The sequence below is a fragment of the Mauremys mutica genome, chromosome 26 (genome assembly GCF_020497125.1).
Source record: "Mauremys mutica isolate MM-2020 ecotype Southern chromosome 26, ASM2049712v1, whole genome shotgun sequence".
Taxonomy (NCBI): domain Eukaryota; kingdom Metazoa; phylum Chordata; order Testudines; family Geoemydidae; genus Mauremys; species Mauremys mutica.
In genome coordinates this window covers 15694730-15710423 of record NC_059097.1, presented here as the reverse complement: position 1 = coordinate 15710423, position 15694 = coordinate 15694730, and the positions used below count along the sequence as shown (strand labels likewise).

General features: G+C 54.5%; 1 protein-coding gene and 1 long non-coding RNA gene across 2 annotated transcripts in view; both read left to right on the top strand.

The window, feature by feature from the left end:
* LOC123356631 overlaps positions 1–15694 on the top strand; it is an 871996-nt gene that overhangs the window by 44769 nt on the left and 811533 nt on the right. Inside the window, 2 exon segments of the mRNA XM_044999988.1 lie at positions 910–2504; positions 7524–7529. Coding sequence (XP_044855923.1) covers positions 910–2504; positions 7524–7529 — 1601 coding nt within the window.
* LOC123356706 lies at positions 13433–15613 on the top strand. Its single transcript, XR_006575415.1, has 3 exons — positions 13433–13606; positions 15051–15098; positions 15559–15613. It is a non-coding gene; the product is annotated as an uncharacterized LOC123356706 (long non-coding RNA).

Genomic DNA, 15694 nt, shown 5'->3' with positions numbered 1-15694 from the left:
GAAGCTGGCCTTGGTATTCTACTGCTTAAAAATGAGCAGGGATAACAACCATGGAATATTCTTTGTGACGAGTATCCCACAAATTCCACTGACCTCCCTTGTTTTCTTTGCCTGGAGTAGGGTTTCCAATTTCCAAACCTGATGTGATCTCGCAGCTGGAACGAGGGGAAGAGCCGTGGGTCCCGGACCTCCAGGCCTCTGAGAAAGAAGTGCTCCCGAGAGCTGCCTTCACAGGTGAGGACTTGGTTAAACCAACTCAACAACTGTTTAGGAATGCGGGAAACATTTGGGATGCCCTACAAAGACCTTGTGAGCTCTCCAAGCTCAGGATTGTTCCCTGCAGATGTGGAATCATTATGGCAGATGTCACTCATGGCTTCCCTCCTATTCTGACTGACAACTTGCAGCAGGTCCCTCCCCGGTCTCGCTTTCCCTTGAGTGTTCTGGTGAGATGTGGACCAAAACTGATCCCTTCCTCTCTCCTCTGGGGAAGGGTTTGGGGAAAATCAGCTCCTGAGAGGTTTGATCTCTCCCACACACACATTTTGGTTTGTTCATCCCTTTTTCCATTCCTCTCTCTGAGATTTCCTTTCTTTCTGGCACAGGGAGTGACCTATGCCTGGATTCGCTCTGTCTCCCATCAGGTGATGGGATGGTGAGTGAGAATGAGAAGGAGAAACTCCAGCAGGAAGATGCTCAGCAAGTAGAACCACATGGAACGTTATCAGGAAGATCCAAAGGGAATGTTTCCGGGTGTTGTGCACTCCCAGAAAAAGCAAAAGCCTGTGAGACGCAGCAGATGCCAGATGAAAACTTCAGTAGCCACTCAGACCTTATAACCCGCAACAGAATCCACTTGGAAGGGAAACGCTACACATGCCATGACTGCGGGAAAAGCTTTAAGCGCAGCTCTGACCTGAGCGCACATGGGAGAATCCACACTGGTGAGAAACCTTATGGATGCGCTGAGTGCGGGAAAAGCTTTAGTCACCCTTCAAACCTTATCTCACATCAGAGAATCCACACAGGAGAGAAGCCCTACACATGCTCTGAGTGCGGGAAAAGCTTTAAGCAGAGCTCTGCCCTGAGCGCACATAGGAGAATCCACACGGGTGAGAAACCTTATGGATGCTCTGAGTGCGGGAAAAGCTTCAGTCAGCACTCAACCCTTATCACACATCGTAGAACCCACACAGGAGAGATGCCCTACACATGCTCTGAGTGTGGGAAAAGCTTTAAGGACAGCTCTGCCCTGAGCGCACATAGGAAAATCCACACGGGTGAGAAACCTTATGGATGCTCTGAGTGCGGGAAAAGCTTCAGTCGGCGCTCACACCTTATCACACATCTTAGAATCCACACAGGAGAGACGCCCTACACGTGCTCTCAGTGCGGGAAAAGCTTTAAGGACAACTCTGCCCTGAGCGCACATAGGAGAATCCACACGGGTGAGAAACCTTATGGATGCTCTGAGTGCGGGAAAAGCTTTAGTCAGTGTTCAAACCTTATCTCACATCAGAGAATCCACACAGGAGAGACGCCCTACACATGCTCTCAGTGCGGGAAAAGCTTTAAGGACAGCTCTGCCCTGAGCGCACATAGGAGAATCCACACGGGTGAGAAACCTTATGGATGCTCTGAGTGTGGGAAAAGCTTTAATCACAGCTCTGCCCTGAGCGCACATAGGAGAATCCACACGGGTGAGAAACCTTATGGATGCTCTCAGTGCGGGAAAAGCTTCAGTCAGCATTCAAACCTTATCGCACATCGTAGAACCCACACAGGAGAGGTGCCCTACACATGCTCTGAGTGTGGGAAAAGCTTTAATCACAGCTCTGCCCTGAGCAAACATCAGGGAATCCACACGGGTGAGAAACCTTATGGATGCTCTGAGTGCGGGAAAAGCTTCAGTCAGCACTCAACCCTTATCACACATCGTAGAACCCACACAGGAGAGATGCCCTACACATGCTCTGAGTGTGGGAAAAGCTTTAAGCAGAGCTCTGACCTGAGCAGACATCAGGGAATCCACACAGGTGAGAAACCTTATGGATGCTCTGAGTGCGGGAAAAGCTTCAGTCGGCGCTCACACCTTATCTCACATCAGAGAATCCACACAGGAGAGACGCCCTACACATGCTCTCAGTGCGGGAAAAGCTTTAAGGACAGCTCTGCCCTGAGCGCACATAGGAGACTCCACACGGGTGAGAAACCTTATGGATGCTCTGAGTGCGGGAAAAGCTTTAGTCAGCGTTCAAACCTTATCTCACATCAGAGAATCCACACAGGAGTGAAGCCCTACACGTGCTCTGAGTGCGGGAAAAGCTTTAGTCAGTGTTCAAACCTTATCTCACATCAGAGAATCCACACAGGACAGAAGCCCTACACATGCCATGAGTGTGGGAAAAGCTTTAAGGACAGCTCTACCCTGAGCGCACATAGGAGAATCCACACGGGTGAGAAACCTTATGGATGCGCTGAGTGCGGGAAAAGCTTTAGTCAGCGTTCAAACCTTATCACACATCAGAGAATCCACATTTGCTAATTCTCACCTAGTGATCTGTGCACCATCTTCACTGTGGTCTCTCAGCTCCCCCAGATGAGTTGCCTGCTTCTGCCTTTTGCAGCTCACCCTTCTTTGGGGTCAGTCCTGTGATCTTTCCTATCAACTCCTTTCCTTCTGAGTCGTAGGAGTGTGTGTCCCTCCAGCCAGGAATGTTCATCAGCTCCAGGTGGGGGAGAAGTTTGATTCCCAACAAGCTACACTGAGGCAAAAACTACCTGTGCCTGACATCCTCTAGGGCTGCACATGGCGTTGGCTGCTCAAGTTAGTGATCTTGGGGTAAATAGACAATTATAGTTGTAGAGCAGATGCAGCCCAGGTGCAGGGGTTGGCATTAGCTTTCCCTGTGACCTGACCTAAACAAACCCTGAGCATCACCGTTATACTGTTCCCCCATTTCAAAGCAATTGTTAGTCCTCAAGTTCCCCCTTTGGGAACAAATTGTTTCAGTCCCAGTTGCTCTGCTGTTGCTTCAGGTTGTGCTACAGAGCAGATATTTTTACTACTATTTTCATTACTTAAAATATACTGAACTATAACGAAGAGCAGGAACAAGGCAGGGCTAGGGGAAAATGTCATGTCACCCTCTGTAACAGCAGAGGAAGATAGGGTAAGTCAGAGGGATTCCCTTATTCCCCATCACCATCCCAGTCCCCCTGTTGTTCAGTTGGTTAGGTCAATATTTTTTCTAAAGGGCTGGGAGGAGGATTCTCTAGTAAATGACTTGGAACTAAGCAAAATGCCCCGACATTGGGCTCCCAAAGCAGTTGTGGCCCAGGCCCTGCAGGAGGTCGCCCCTGAAGATATCTCCTTCCTAATCAGCTGCATGTTGCCTATTATTTGGGAAATGCAATCCCTGTCTAGGTAGGGATGGGAAAATGGAAGTGACATTTCCCTTCACCTCCCCCCCAGGAGATGCTGCAAATGTGTAGAAAATGAAATCCCTGTTGAATGTGATATAGCTGCCTATTTTTAATAGAGACCTGACATTTGGTGTCTTACAGGGATTCTAAACTGCACCTGAATTTATTCCCTAATTTAAATTTGTGGCACCAGATTAAAGACATAAAAGGGCATAGTTGAGGGAGTTGTACCTCACTATCTCTACTGATCTGTTGTGCGGTTGCTGAAGAATTCTATACCAGAGAAGTGTCAAATTACTCCAAGTAACGTCAAAGGTGTGACAAGAACTCAGGTAGAAGTTGCAGGTAGTGGTGGTTGATTTTCACCCCAGAGATGGAAGCTGCGGTGACCTGTGGCCCAGGTAAACTATCTTTAGAACCTGCTCCCTAGTTAAGTGGCATTGGTCACACTCCTGAAGGATGCCATGATTAAATTGGGCACAACTGTCTTTTACCATTTGGATCCAAAGTTTCGTGAAGCACAGAGAGAAACAGCTGATTGCTTCAGAGCCATTCCATGCCCACGGGTCCCAATCTGGCTGCCTTGTTGGACAAGAAGCACTTCCATGCTGGCAAATGATGGTAGCCAATGAGGGAATGTATCAGATTCCAAGTTCAGACTGCAGGATACATGAATGCGGAGTCCAGAGTCTGTGGTTTGGTGTCTTAGTTTTGCTCTAGCGTCTGATGCATTTGTATCACTTCTCCACCTCCTGCTACTGTGAAGGATTAGCAAGTGTGAAAATAGAGCACAGGTGGTTTTTCTCATGATGCAGCCTTCCCACGTCGTGCGAGACCCCTTCCACCCACACTTCTGGGAGAAGCCCCAGGGAGAAATGAACTCACAGAAATGGAAGGCTCCTAGGTTATTGTAGAATGTGTCTTCACACAAAGCTGACTAGGTGGAAATGAGAATTAAGAGAAAACTGCCCTATGGGTTTATATGTTGTAATTGTTGAATAAGTTGGTACCAGCGACAATGATATTAAACATGAAGTTAATTAGTATCACGGAATGGGCTGATGATGTGCTAACTTTCAGTGTTACAATATAATTCAGGTTTTCGTCTCGTTCTCTCCCTGCCCCCTCCTACTATACAGGAAATGGAGGCTAATCCTGAAATTAAACCCTCACTCCAAAGGAATTAGAGTGGGGGAATAGGTGAGAGAAATAGCATGTGTGAGAATAGAGACCCAGGATAGACTGTAATTATTTCTATTTCAAATGGAATTTATCTTGATAAATTTTAAATCTTCTGTTAAGAGGAAAAATTACTTGAGACAGGATGTGTAACCTTTTACCCAGTTAGAGGGTAACTGCCACAGACTTCTCCAGGTCTCTTGTTTGCAAAGCAAAGATGTCACATGAGGCAGGAGATGTCAAATCTACAATGGTGATGGATGTGTGATGGGAGCTTTTCTGGGTGGGTTGGTTGGTTTGGTTTGGTTTCTTAATTTAATATAAATTTTGCAACCAGTTATTTTTATAGAGGCCGAGACCTCTGTTCCGTTCGAGCCCAGCTGTGTAACCCTCAGGCCTGGCTCTGGAATCCTCCCCAAAACTGGCCTTGTGTTTTTCTTTCATGTTTGGTATCTTTGGGGTTCACACATCCGCACTACATGCGGTTTGCAGTAACAGATACTTTGAGAAAGTGATGTGTAACTTGTTATTCCCTGTGTATAAGAATGCACCCCTGGGGCGGTGTCTCTGTCTGGCCTAGGGGGCAGCGGAGAGTCCCGCCACTGACAGCCGGTGTATTGTCTGGGGCGCATATTGATAGTATGTCCTGTAGAGTCTGCGGGGAACTATTACCGTGCTTCGTTTGACAATAAACCTGGCCAGGAAGGGAACCGGAAAAAAAATATAAAGCCGATTGGTAGCACTTCAGCAGCAGCTAAAACGTGCCGCTTCATTCTTCGGCGGTAATTCGGCGGCGGCTCCTTCGGTCCCTCTCTTCCTCTTCGGCGACAGCTCAGAGGGGAAGAGAGAGACTGAGAGACCCGCCACCGAAGACCCGGACCTGCCGCCCCTTTCCATTTGCCACCCCAAGCAGCTGCTTCCTTCGCTGGTGCCTGGAGCCAGCCCTGCATATCCCCATCTATCAGTTACTTTGGGAACTTGTCTCTGCTCACAGGCTGCCTCCAGCCTGTCTGTCCAGCTGCTGAGCTCTGTGGGGGTGAGTCCCTTGGCATAAGTGGCACCCGGGAGAAACCCTCCTACCAGATGCACTGGTGGTATAGTGGTGAGCAGAGCTGCCTTCCAAGCAGTTGACCCGGGTTCGATTCCTGGCCAATGCCGGGATGTGCCCTTTTCTTGGCCGGGAATTGGTTTAATTTCAGTCCCGTTGTATCAGTTTATCAGTGGAACGGGAGAATGAATGTCCCACATCCCAGCAGGTCATTCAACACCCAGTGGAGGAAGAAAGGGGCAGGACTATACAGTGAGCTGCTGGAGTCATCCTGGCATTACAATGTTTGGTTTATTTTTTTAAATGTTTCCTTTACCTCCCTCTCCATTTTGGACTCAGAGCCTTTAAGGGCAGAATTTAATCGTGATCATCTGGCTTAACCTCCTGCACCCCGTCCAGAAACGTATCAAGCTCCGCCTTGAAGCCACTTTGGGTTTTTGCCCCACTGCTCCCCTTGGGAGGCTGTTCCAGAACTTCACTTCTCTGGTGGTTAGAAACCTTCACCTAATTTCAAGGTTAAGCTTGTTGATGGCCAGTTTATATCCATTAGTTCATTACTAGTGGGTGCCTGTGATAGTGTAGGGGAGGGAGGGAGAAAGCCTGGAGAACTGACCGTGGGAGCCAGAGAGATTCCCTGTTCCCCGCCCACCCGTCCCTGGGAGGAACCAGCTGGAACTGCCCTTGGGAAGCTGCCACTAGTAACTCAGGTGTGAAAACATTATTCTGTTGGAATCAGATTAAAGCCTCCTCACACCCGGTGTCATGGTCATTGACCTGGCTCATTCCTGGGATATTCCCAGCCACAGCAATGCAGTGAGTGGAACCAAATCCCTTTCCAGAGCCCAGGCGCACACACAAATCCTGGGGCTTTTTGTTCCTGGGCTGCTGGCGCCATCGTGTGGCCATTTGGTTTCACTCCTTTCTGTTACAACCTTTAGCTTTCTGCACAGAAATGGTAATTCCCTGGGAGAGATTCGGGAGCGTTTCTCTGTTTTGTGGTGTTAAGGACTGAAATGTTCCCCGGGTTCCTCGATCCCAACCTGCCTCCCGTTCTACTGCCCCTGCAGCCCCATCCCAGCCCTCAGCCCCCAGTCGATGCTGATTCCCTCAGCCCCATCTGGGCAGGGGGTGAACCCTGTCACTGCGCATTGCCTAGTTCCCCTAACTCTGAGGGACTTCAGCTGCTCCGTGTTCCCGGGGCCCCTCCACACCACTCCCCTGCTTACCACGGTTCAGATATTGCAGTGGCATGAGTCTGCTTCTCAGCACCTGCCTCTCACTTTAGAGGCCCCACATTAATAACCATTTTCAGTATGAACTTACTGCGGGTTTTATCGCAATATCTGGGTGGGGGGAACCTGTTAAAAATATTCATAAAACTCCTTTCCCAAAATTGTCCCAGGGCTCTTGATATCCTGTGTATCGGCACTGAACGGCCATTGACTATGTAGCTGATTGTGGTATAAACATCTTAGGTTTCCCAGCTAGATAAGATCCCATCAATACATAAATGTCAGGGAGCCCTGCCTGAAAGCAGTGACAGTCGTAGAACAGTTCATGGGCAGAATTATTACACTAAAGCAGATGTGCAAAGCATGTGCCCTGCCACTGCGCTCCCTCCCCACCAATACAGCTAATGCCATAAGGCCCTGGGGGAGAGGGGCTCCAGGCCTCCTCTTGGTGGCAGAAGTGGTTTGGGGCTTCAAGCGCTTCCACATTGTCCCCTAGTGGCTGGGGGGGGGGGAAGGTTGGAAGGGTTGGATGAGGGTGGGGCCGCAGCAGAAAGGGTGGGTCTTTGCCATCACTAGCCCCTGCTTAGCCAGTAGGGTTCAGTATAGGGCAGTGGGGCCTGCCTCCTAGGGGGGCACAGGGGGACGTTCATGGGGGCACCTCAGGGCCCCAGCCAGCCCCCATGGAGAGCAGGGAGGGAGCACCACTCTGCCCCCAGGCTCCTGGCCCCGCCTTGACCCTCCTTACCCCCTCCACATCCCTCTCTGCAGCAAGCCATGGTCCCGGTCCCACCCCCAGCCCCCGTTCTCGACTGTGGCTGCCGAGGGGCCGCGGACACAGATAAGAGGGCACAGGGTGAAAAGTTTGGGGACCACTGGTTTAGGGTGATGCCCTCAAATCACGTCTATGCAGCCCATTAAAAGCTATTCCTCACCCACCTAGCCCCTCAAGCAGGCCGGACTAGGTATGTTGGGTGGCCATTTGGTTTCACTCCTTTCTGTTAGAACCTTTAGCTTTCTGCGAAGAAATGTTAATTCCCTGGGAGAGACTGGGGAGCGTTTCTCTGTTTTGTGGTGTTAAGGATTGAAATGTTCCCCGGTTCCTGGTCCCCTGTGCTGCCCTTGACTCATCCAGGCAGGAGAACAACATTTCATTGCACACGTGTGATTTGTAACCCAGCACCAGCCAAAACTGCTCCGTTTGGCACAGCCGCCCCACCCTGCTGCGGAGCTGGGCGGAGCAGGGGGGTCTGTGCAAACACGGTCTGTTCCTGACGTCTTCCCCCAGCTCCTCACTAGATGTGAGGGGGGAGCTCACCCAGACCCTGCTTCCGCTTAGTATTTAAAAACTCCTTATTGGCCCTACCTCTGCTGGCCTTGGATTTCTCCTCCCGTCCCTTCCCTGACAGCTCAGGTGAGGTGGCCGAGTGGTTACGGTGATGCTGCTCATCCATTGTGCTCTGCACGCGTGGGTTCAAATCCCATCCTCATCAGAGACCTTCAGTCTTCTCTCTTCCTGTACAAACAACCCTCTTCCCCCTTTGGTACAATCACAGACCAAACCATGTTGCTTCCTGCCAACAAAAACCATCCCAGGAACTCAGATCCCCCCTGCTTAAAATACAAGGTCTAAACACCAGATTTCTCAAAGAATTCGCTGGTCCTGGATTTCTTAGTTTTTATCTCAAAAGGGAACATCCTCCTCATCTCCCCCAAACACCCCGGGGACCTCCACAAATTATTAAAATGCCCCCGTCCTCCTCATCTCCCCTCCCCGTCTCCCGCCTTCCGCACCCCGAGTCCCATCTCCCCTCCTCCCCCCGGTCCCATCTCATCTCCCCCCCCGTCCCATCTGCCCCCTTCTCCTCCCTTCTCCCCAGTCCTGTGTGTCCCCCCCGTCCTGTCTCCCCCATCCCCCCCGCAGTCCCGTCTCCCCCCCGCGCTGGGGTGTCTGAGCTCGGTCCCCGCAGGCTCTGGCCCAGGGGCTGCCCCTCCCCCCGGGCAGGGCGGGGCTAATGAGGGGCCCCGCCCCCAGCGCAGGCCCCGAGGGAGGGGGAGGGGCAGGTCCCCCGTGGGGCGGACACGCTCCAGCCGGGTAGAGGGGCCGGGCCTGGTTCGCCCCCTGCCCGGAGGGGCCCCGCGCTGCCCGCGGCCGGAGCGGGGCGGGGCCGGGAGCGGCAGGAGGGGCCTGGAGCGGGGGGAGGGTGGGGGAATAAGGGGCGGGGCTGTGGAGAACCCCGCCCCCAACAGGGGGCAGCGCCGCCTCACAGCCCCCCGGCGCGCGCCGCGCTCCAACGGCCCTAACGGCCGGACCCGTCACGTGACTCCTCCTCCGGCCCCCCCCCCCCCCCGGCGCGCGCCGCGCTCCAATGGCCCTAACGGCCGGACCCGTCACGTGACTCCTCCTCCGGCTGCCCCCCCGGCGCGCGCCGCGCTCCAACGGCCCTAACGGCCGGACCCGTCACGTGACTCCTCCTCCGGCTCCCCGCCCCCGCGCGCCGCGCTCCAACGGCCCTAACGGCCGGACCCGTCACGTGACTCCTCCTCCGGCTGCCCCCCCGGCGCGCGCCGCGCTCCAACGGCCCTAACGGCCGGTCCCGTCACGTGACCCCTCCCCCGGCTCCCCCCCCGCGCGCCGCGCTCCAACGGCCCTAACGGCCGGACCCGTCACGTGACTCCTCCTCCGGCTCCCCCCCCGCGCGCCGCGCTCCAACGGCCCTAACGGCCGGACCCGTCACGTGACTCCTCCCCCGGCTCTCCCCCCCGCGCGCCGCGCTCCAACGGCCCTAACGGCCGGACCCGTCACGTGACTCCTCCTCCGGCTCCCCCCCCGCGCGCCGCGCTCCAACGGCCCTAACGGCCGGACCCGTCACGTGACGCCTCCTCCGGCTCCCCCCCTGCGCGCCGCGCTCCAACGGCCCTAACGGCCGGAACCCGTCACGTCACTCCACCCCCGGCCCCCCCCCCCCCGCGCCGCGCTCCAACGGCCCTAACGGCCGGACCCGTCACGTGACTCCTCCTCCGGTTCCCCCCCCGCGCGCCGCGCTCCAACGGCCCTACCGGCCGGACCCGTCACGTGACTCCTCCCCGGGCTCCCCCCCCCCCCACGCGCCGTGCTCCAACGGCCCTCACGCCCGGACCCGTCACGTGACTCCTCCCCCGGCTCCCCCCCCCCGCGCGGCGCGCTCCAACGGCCCTAACGGCCGGACCCGTCACGTGACTCCTCCTCCGGCTCCCCCCCCCCGCGCGCCGCGCTCCAACGGCCCTAACGGCCGGTGTAACGACAGAAACATGAACCGCTCCCGATTCGCTACTTTGGCTGCACTGAGCATGTGCGGCCGAACTGAGCATGCCCAGTAACCTCCGCTGTCGCCACTGCCCTCTCTCTGCCCTCACTGCTACTCACGATTTGCTGCCTGCTCTTTGGGGGCGTTTAAAAGGCTCAAGGGGGCAAATCGCAGCGGGGGGGGCTGCCAGGGTCTGAGCGGGGGGCAGAAATTGACTGGCCAGAGGGGGTCAAGCTGCTGTAGGCAGCGGCAGGAGAGAGGCTGAAGGGGAAAAATCGGGGGTGGGGGGTGGGAGCCGGGGTTAAGCCCGGGGGCGGGGGGAGACGCTGCCAGACCCTGTGCGGGGACAAAACCCCCGTTTAGGGAGGGGGTGGGGGGGACAGGGGCCCCTCGGGACGAGCCCCCTGCTGGGCTCGCAGATCTGGGGGTGTCAGGGTTGTGGGGGGGGCACAGGCTGTTTTCAGTTCTGCCGCGTGTCAGCCCCGGAGCAGGGGGCGGGTTCCTGGGGCTGGGGCTTAGAGGCACCGGCAGCCCAGCTCCCAGACTGTCAAAGCCCAGACACCGCGGCTCCTCTCGATCCTGTACAAGTGCTGCGGGGCTGTTACTGCTCCAGCCGGGAGCCTGAATGCGGGGAAATACCGTACAGACGCCCCCTCCCTCCCTCCCACTCTGCCTCTCACATTGTGACTATGGAAAAGTGTCTGCTGTCATTTTCTATGTCTCTATGAAATCCCTGCAGCTCCTTTCTCTTCTACAATGTGCTGAGCTGCTAACTCCCTCCCAGAGCCGCGTGTCCACACCCCCTCCTGTACCCCAATCCCCTGCCCCAGGTCAGAGCCTGCACCCCTCACTCAAACTCTACATAGCCTGCAACCCTCCTGCACCCCCAACTCCCTCCCAGAGCCTGCACCCCAAACAGGGCCGGATTAACCTGTTGTGGGACCGGTGCTAAACATATTTGTGGGTCCCCATGGGGGAAATGGGGACATGAGGCAGGGGGGCAGAGTCCTCAGAGCGAGGGGCTGACTGGGGGCAATGGGATATGAGTCATGGCACGGCAGGGACAGCCCCACTCCACCCAGCCCAGTACAAGGGCCCTGTTTACAAACCAGGAGCTGCCAGACCCACGCTGTCCAGCCCAGCCCTGCACTGCCATCGTGCTTCTTCCCCTTGGGGGTGGGCCCACACTGCACCATGCTACCCCCTGCCCAGCACCCCTCCGACTCCCTACGCCCAGTACCGCACCACCCAGAGACCCCCACAAACCCCCTGCCCAGCACCCCTCCGGCTCCCTACGCACAGTGCCACACCACCCAGAGACCCCCACAAACCCCCTGCCCTGTACCCCTCTGACTCCCTTCGCCCAGCGCCGCACCACCCAGAGACCCCCACAACCCCCTTGCCCAGCACCCCTCTGACTCCCTATGCCCAGTGCCACACCACCCAGAGACCCCCACAAACCCCCTGCCCAGCACCCCTCCGGCTCCCTATGCCCAGTGCCGCACCACCCAGAGACCCCCCCACACCTCTTGCCCAGCACCCCTCCGGCTCCCTACGCACAGTGCCACACCACCCAGAGACCCCCACAAACCCCCTGCCCTGTACCCCTGACTCCCTTCACCCAGCGCCGCACCACCCAGAGACCCCCACAAACCCCCTGCCCTGTACCCCTCTGACTCCCTTTGCCCAGCGCCGCACCACCCAGAGACCCCCACAAACCCCCTGTCCAGCACCCCTCCGACTCCCTATGCCCAGTGCCACACCACCCAGAGACCCCCACAAATCCCCTGCCCTGCACCCCTCTGACTCCCTATGCCCAGTGCCACACCACCCAGAGACCCCCACAAACCCCCTGCCTTGCACCCCTCCGACTCCCTTCGCCCAGCTCCGCACCCCCCAGAGACCCCCACAAACCCCCTGCCCAGCACCCCTCTGACTCTCTTCGCCCAGTGCTGCACCATCCAGAGACCCCCACAAACCCCCCTGCCCAGTGCACTCCCAGATCACTCCCCCACCCACTCAGAACCCCCCCACAGATCCTCTCACTGACCAGTGCCCCCCAGCTGAAGACCCCCCACAGCCCTCCCACAACTGCACAGTGCCCCACACCTTCCCACCCAGAGCCCCCCTACAGATCCCCTCACTGTCCAGTGCCCCCCCACCACAACTGCACAGTGCCCCGCACAGACCCCCCAAACTTCCCAGCGCCCACACACACACAGATCTCCCCCACTGACAGCCCCCCAACACATAGATCTCCCCACCCCCCCAGTGCCCAGCACCCCCCAGACCCCCTAGAGACCTACTCTCCCACACCCTAGCCCCCAGCCACAGTAGCTGGCCCTGATGGGAGGTGACTGTGGCTGGGAGGCTGAGATGGCAGCGCAGCCAGAACTGGTCCTGGGGCAGGATAACACTGGCCTCTTGGGAGTGGTGGAAGCAGCCAGGCTGGAGCAGGAGCAGAGCCTACCCGGGCCAGGCTCTCTCAGGACCCAGCTGAGCCTCCCCCCTCCCCGACTGTTCCCTGTGAGTGGCTGAGACTGGCCCAGCCTCTGCACCGGTCCCAGGTGGCTCTTCCCCCAGGGAGGCAGGTGGGGCCCCGCAGGTCCCAGGCAGTGGAGACAGCTCAGAGCTGGAGCAGTGCTGGGGAGTGGGGCAGATCCCTGAGACGTGACTCCCGAGATCCTACCCAGCCCACCCACACCCATTGGCCCCATGGCCAGCAGCCTTGCAGAGCACACACCTCTCTCTCTCCCTGCTTTCCTATCACCAGTTATGTTACTACAGGAATGAAATCGAGACATCCCGTAAAACAGCTAGTTCCACATTGTTCTTCAAACCTCAGATCATTGAAATGCAGCTTTGCATTTGAGATACTATCTGACTGTAGTACACTTTGCACTGCCGCATCTACACTGACATCAGGAGAGGAGAAGAGGACAAGACTGTCCCTAGCTTATATGATTTTAAAGAAAGGTGAGATACACCCACCCACTATCAATACAACAAGAAGGGAGAACAGTAGCTGGTGCCAAGAGAGAAGATGCAATGAAACCCTTCTGTACCCACAACTGATGTCTGAAAAGCATCAGTCATTCTGCAGATCAAAGAAAGAAAGAGCAGCCAGTTTCAGACAGATAGGATCCTTATGACCTATATAGGAGAAGTGCACTTCCCTATAGCAGTTTCCCAACATAGTTTTCTTATGGATTTATTTATTAAGCAAAAATTAAGATGAGGAGTCTGATTTAAATTATGTACATTTTCAGTGTTAGTTAAGTATGAAACTATTGCAGCTACTTTTATTTTACTCCTGCCTTCATAAAAAGCTACCGAGTTATAACAGATAATTACAAAGACTAAAGTACATGCTTTACTATAATTAGGACCGGGCAACCCAAGATGAACACTACACCGTGGAAGAGTCCTACAACCAGGTATTTGAGGCCAATCCCTTTATCAATGGAATCCTCAACCAAAATATGAGGAAGGAGAAGAGTCACCCTCAAACTTTTGACAATAGCTCAAGGTCAGACACCAAGAAGACCAGCACCATTCATATTCTGGTTTTGGATAAAATACTTGATCTTGCCTACATCATAGAAACCTTCCTCTCTCCAAGTCTACACCCCACTACACCCTTTAGCGATAAAGTAACCATTAAAGAAGTTCTGAATCAGTCGTCTTTCTTCCCAATTTAGTTTTAACAATAAAGCTGCAACGTAAGTAGCTATGGGAGATGACAGTGCAACTACTAGGTATTGGTGGAGGAAGTGTGCTAGTAATGTCCTGGATATACTGGCAGGGCCGGCTTTAGGCCAACTGAACCAATTCCCCTGAATTGGGCCCTGCCCGTAAGAGGGTCCCACGCCCAAGCCCCGGTTCGGTGTATTGGCAAGAGTCGGTGCACTGTACCGGGGTGGCCCGGCTTCTCCAGGGGACAATTTAAAGGGCCTGGGGGCCCTTTAAATTGCCACCACAGCCACACTGCTGGAGCCCTGGGGTAGGGCTGTGGGGATCTGTGGGCTACTTAAAAAGTCTGTGGCTCCTGTTGCTTCTATCGCCCCAGCCCTTTAAATAGCCACTGGAGCCCCGCCGCTTCCCCAGGGCTCCGGCAGCTGTGTACATGGCCAGGGCTGTGGAAGCAGGGGAGCCCCAGGTGGGGGAGGGAGGAGGAGGAGGGAGCACGTACCATACCGGGTGGTCTGTACCCCCTGTACCCGCACCCCCTGCCCTGTCTCCAGCCAACCCCTGCTGCACCCCCCCTGCCTGAAGCCAGCCATTCCTGCACTCCTCTGTCTTCAGCACTGCCAATCTATGCCACACCCCCCTATGGCCCTGCTTGAAGCCAGCCAGCCCACCCCACCCCACCCCACCCCACACACTCCTGTCTCCAGCCATTGCTGCACCCCTTGCCCTGCCTGCAGCCAGCCCCATGTCCACTGGTGCCCTGCAATTCCCTGGGCAGTAACCCTGCACACCTGCTTCAATGATGGGAGAAGAGAGCAGCTGGTACCCATGTGCACACCCTAGGGTGACCAGACAGCAAGTGTGAAAAATCATGATGGGGTGGAGGTTAATAGGATCCTATATAAGAAAAAGACCCCAAGATTGGGACTGTCTCTATAAAATGGGGACATCTGGTCACCCTAGCACACTCCCAGGGAGTGGCGGGAACCCACACATGTGAAGCAGAGTCATTTCTAGTTCAGGCCCAGCTTTTTAAAAAAGAACTGTAGGTAGTGTTAACATACAGCCATATTTTCCCGGACATGTCAGACTTTTTGGGTACAGTTAAGTACCAGTAAACAAGTATTTTTTAATGGGATTGATTAATCAAATGTCATTGAAATTGTGCTTTTCTTTCATCATGTGTTGTAGGTTATTGATGCATATTTGAGCTGTGTAGTTGAGAAAGCAGATGGAAAGGTAGGCTACTTACTGTGATGATACATGAAAGTATACATTGATTCAATAAGTAAACAATCATGTGAATGTGGCACAACATACTTAAGTCCAAATACCCTTGAAATATCAACAGACACCTGTTATTGCAACATTGCTGTGTATTTTCTGCTGCCAAAAATTTAGTAAAAGGTATTTGGAGGTGCATATCGGACATACAGTAGAGGGCCCCATTAGTTTTGCTGTACAGTTCATTGGGTCCATTAATTGTACACAAGTATGCGAACAGCTTAGTCACATTTTTAAATTAAGTAAGACAGAGCACATTGATTACAAATCATTTTGTTTTTATAGGACACTCTTACATATACATATCTGATTTGTAAAATGAAGGATCCCTTGCATGTCTGTCTATGTTAAATTAATTTTGTGCTTGACGTGCCACAATTATTAATGCATTAATAACTTTGTTGACTGTCAACAGGTAGAAGCCATCTCAGCAGTAGTTTCCACTGTCATTCTCTCAGGAAGAGCTACTCAAATGAAAGTGAAGATAAATGCTGACACACTTTCATACATAGTATGAGAAAAGCTCAGTTTCATTCAGTGAGTAAAACACA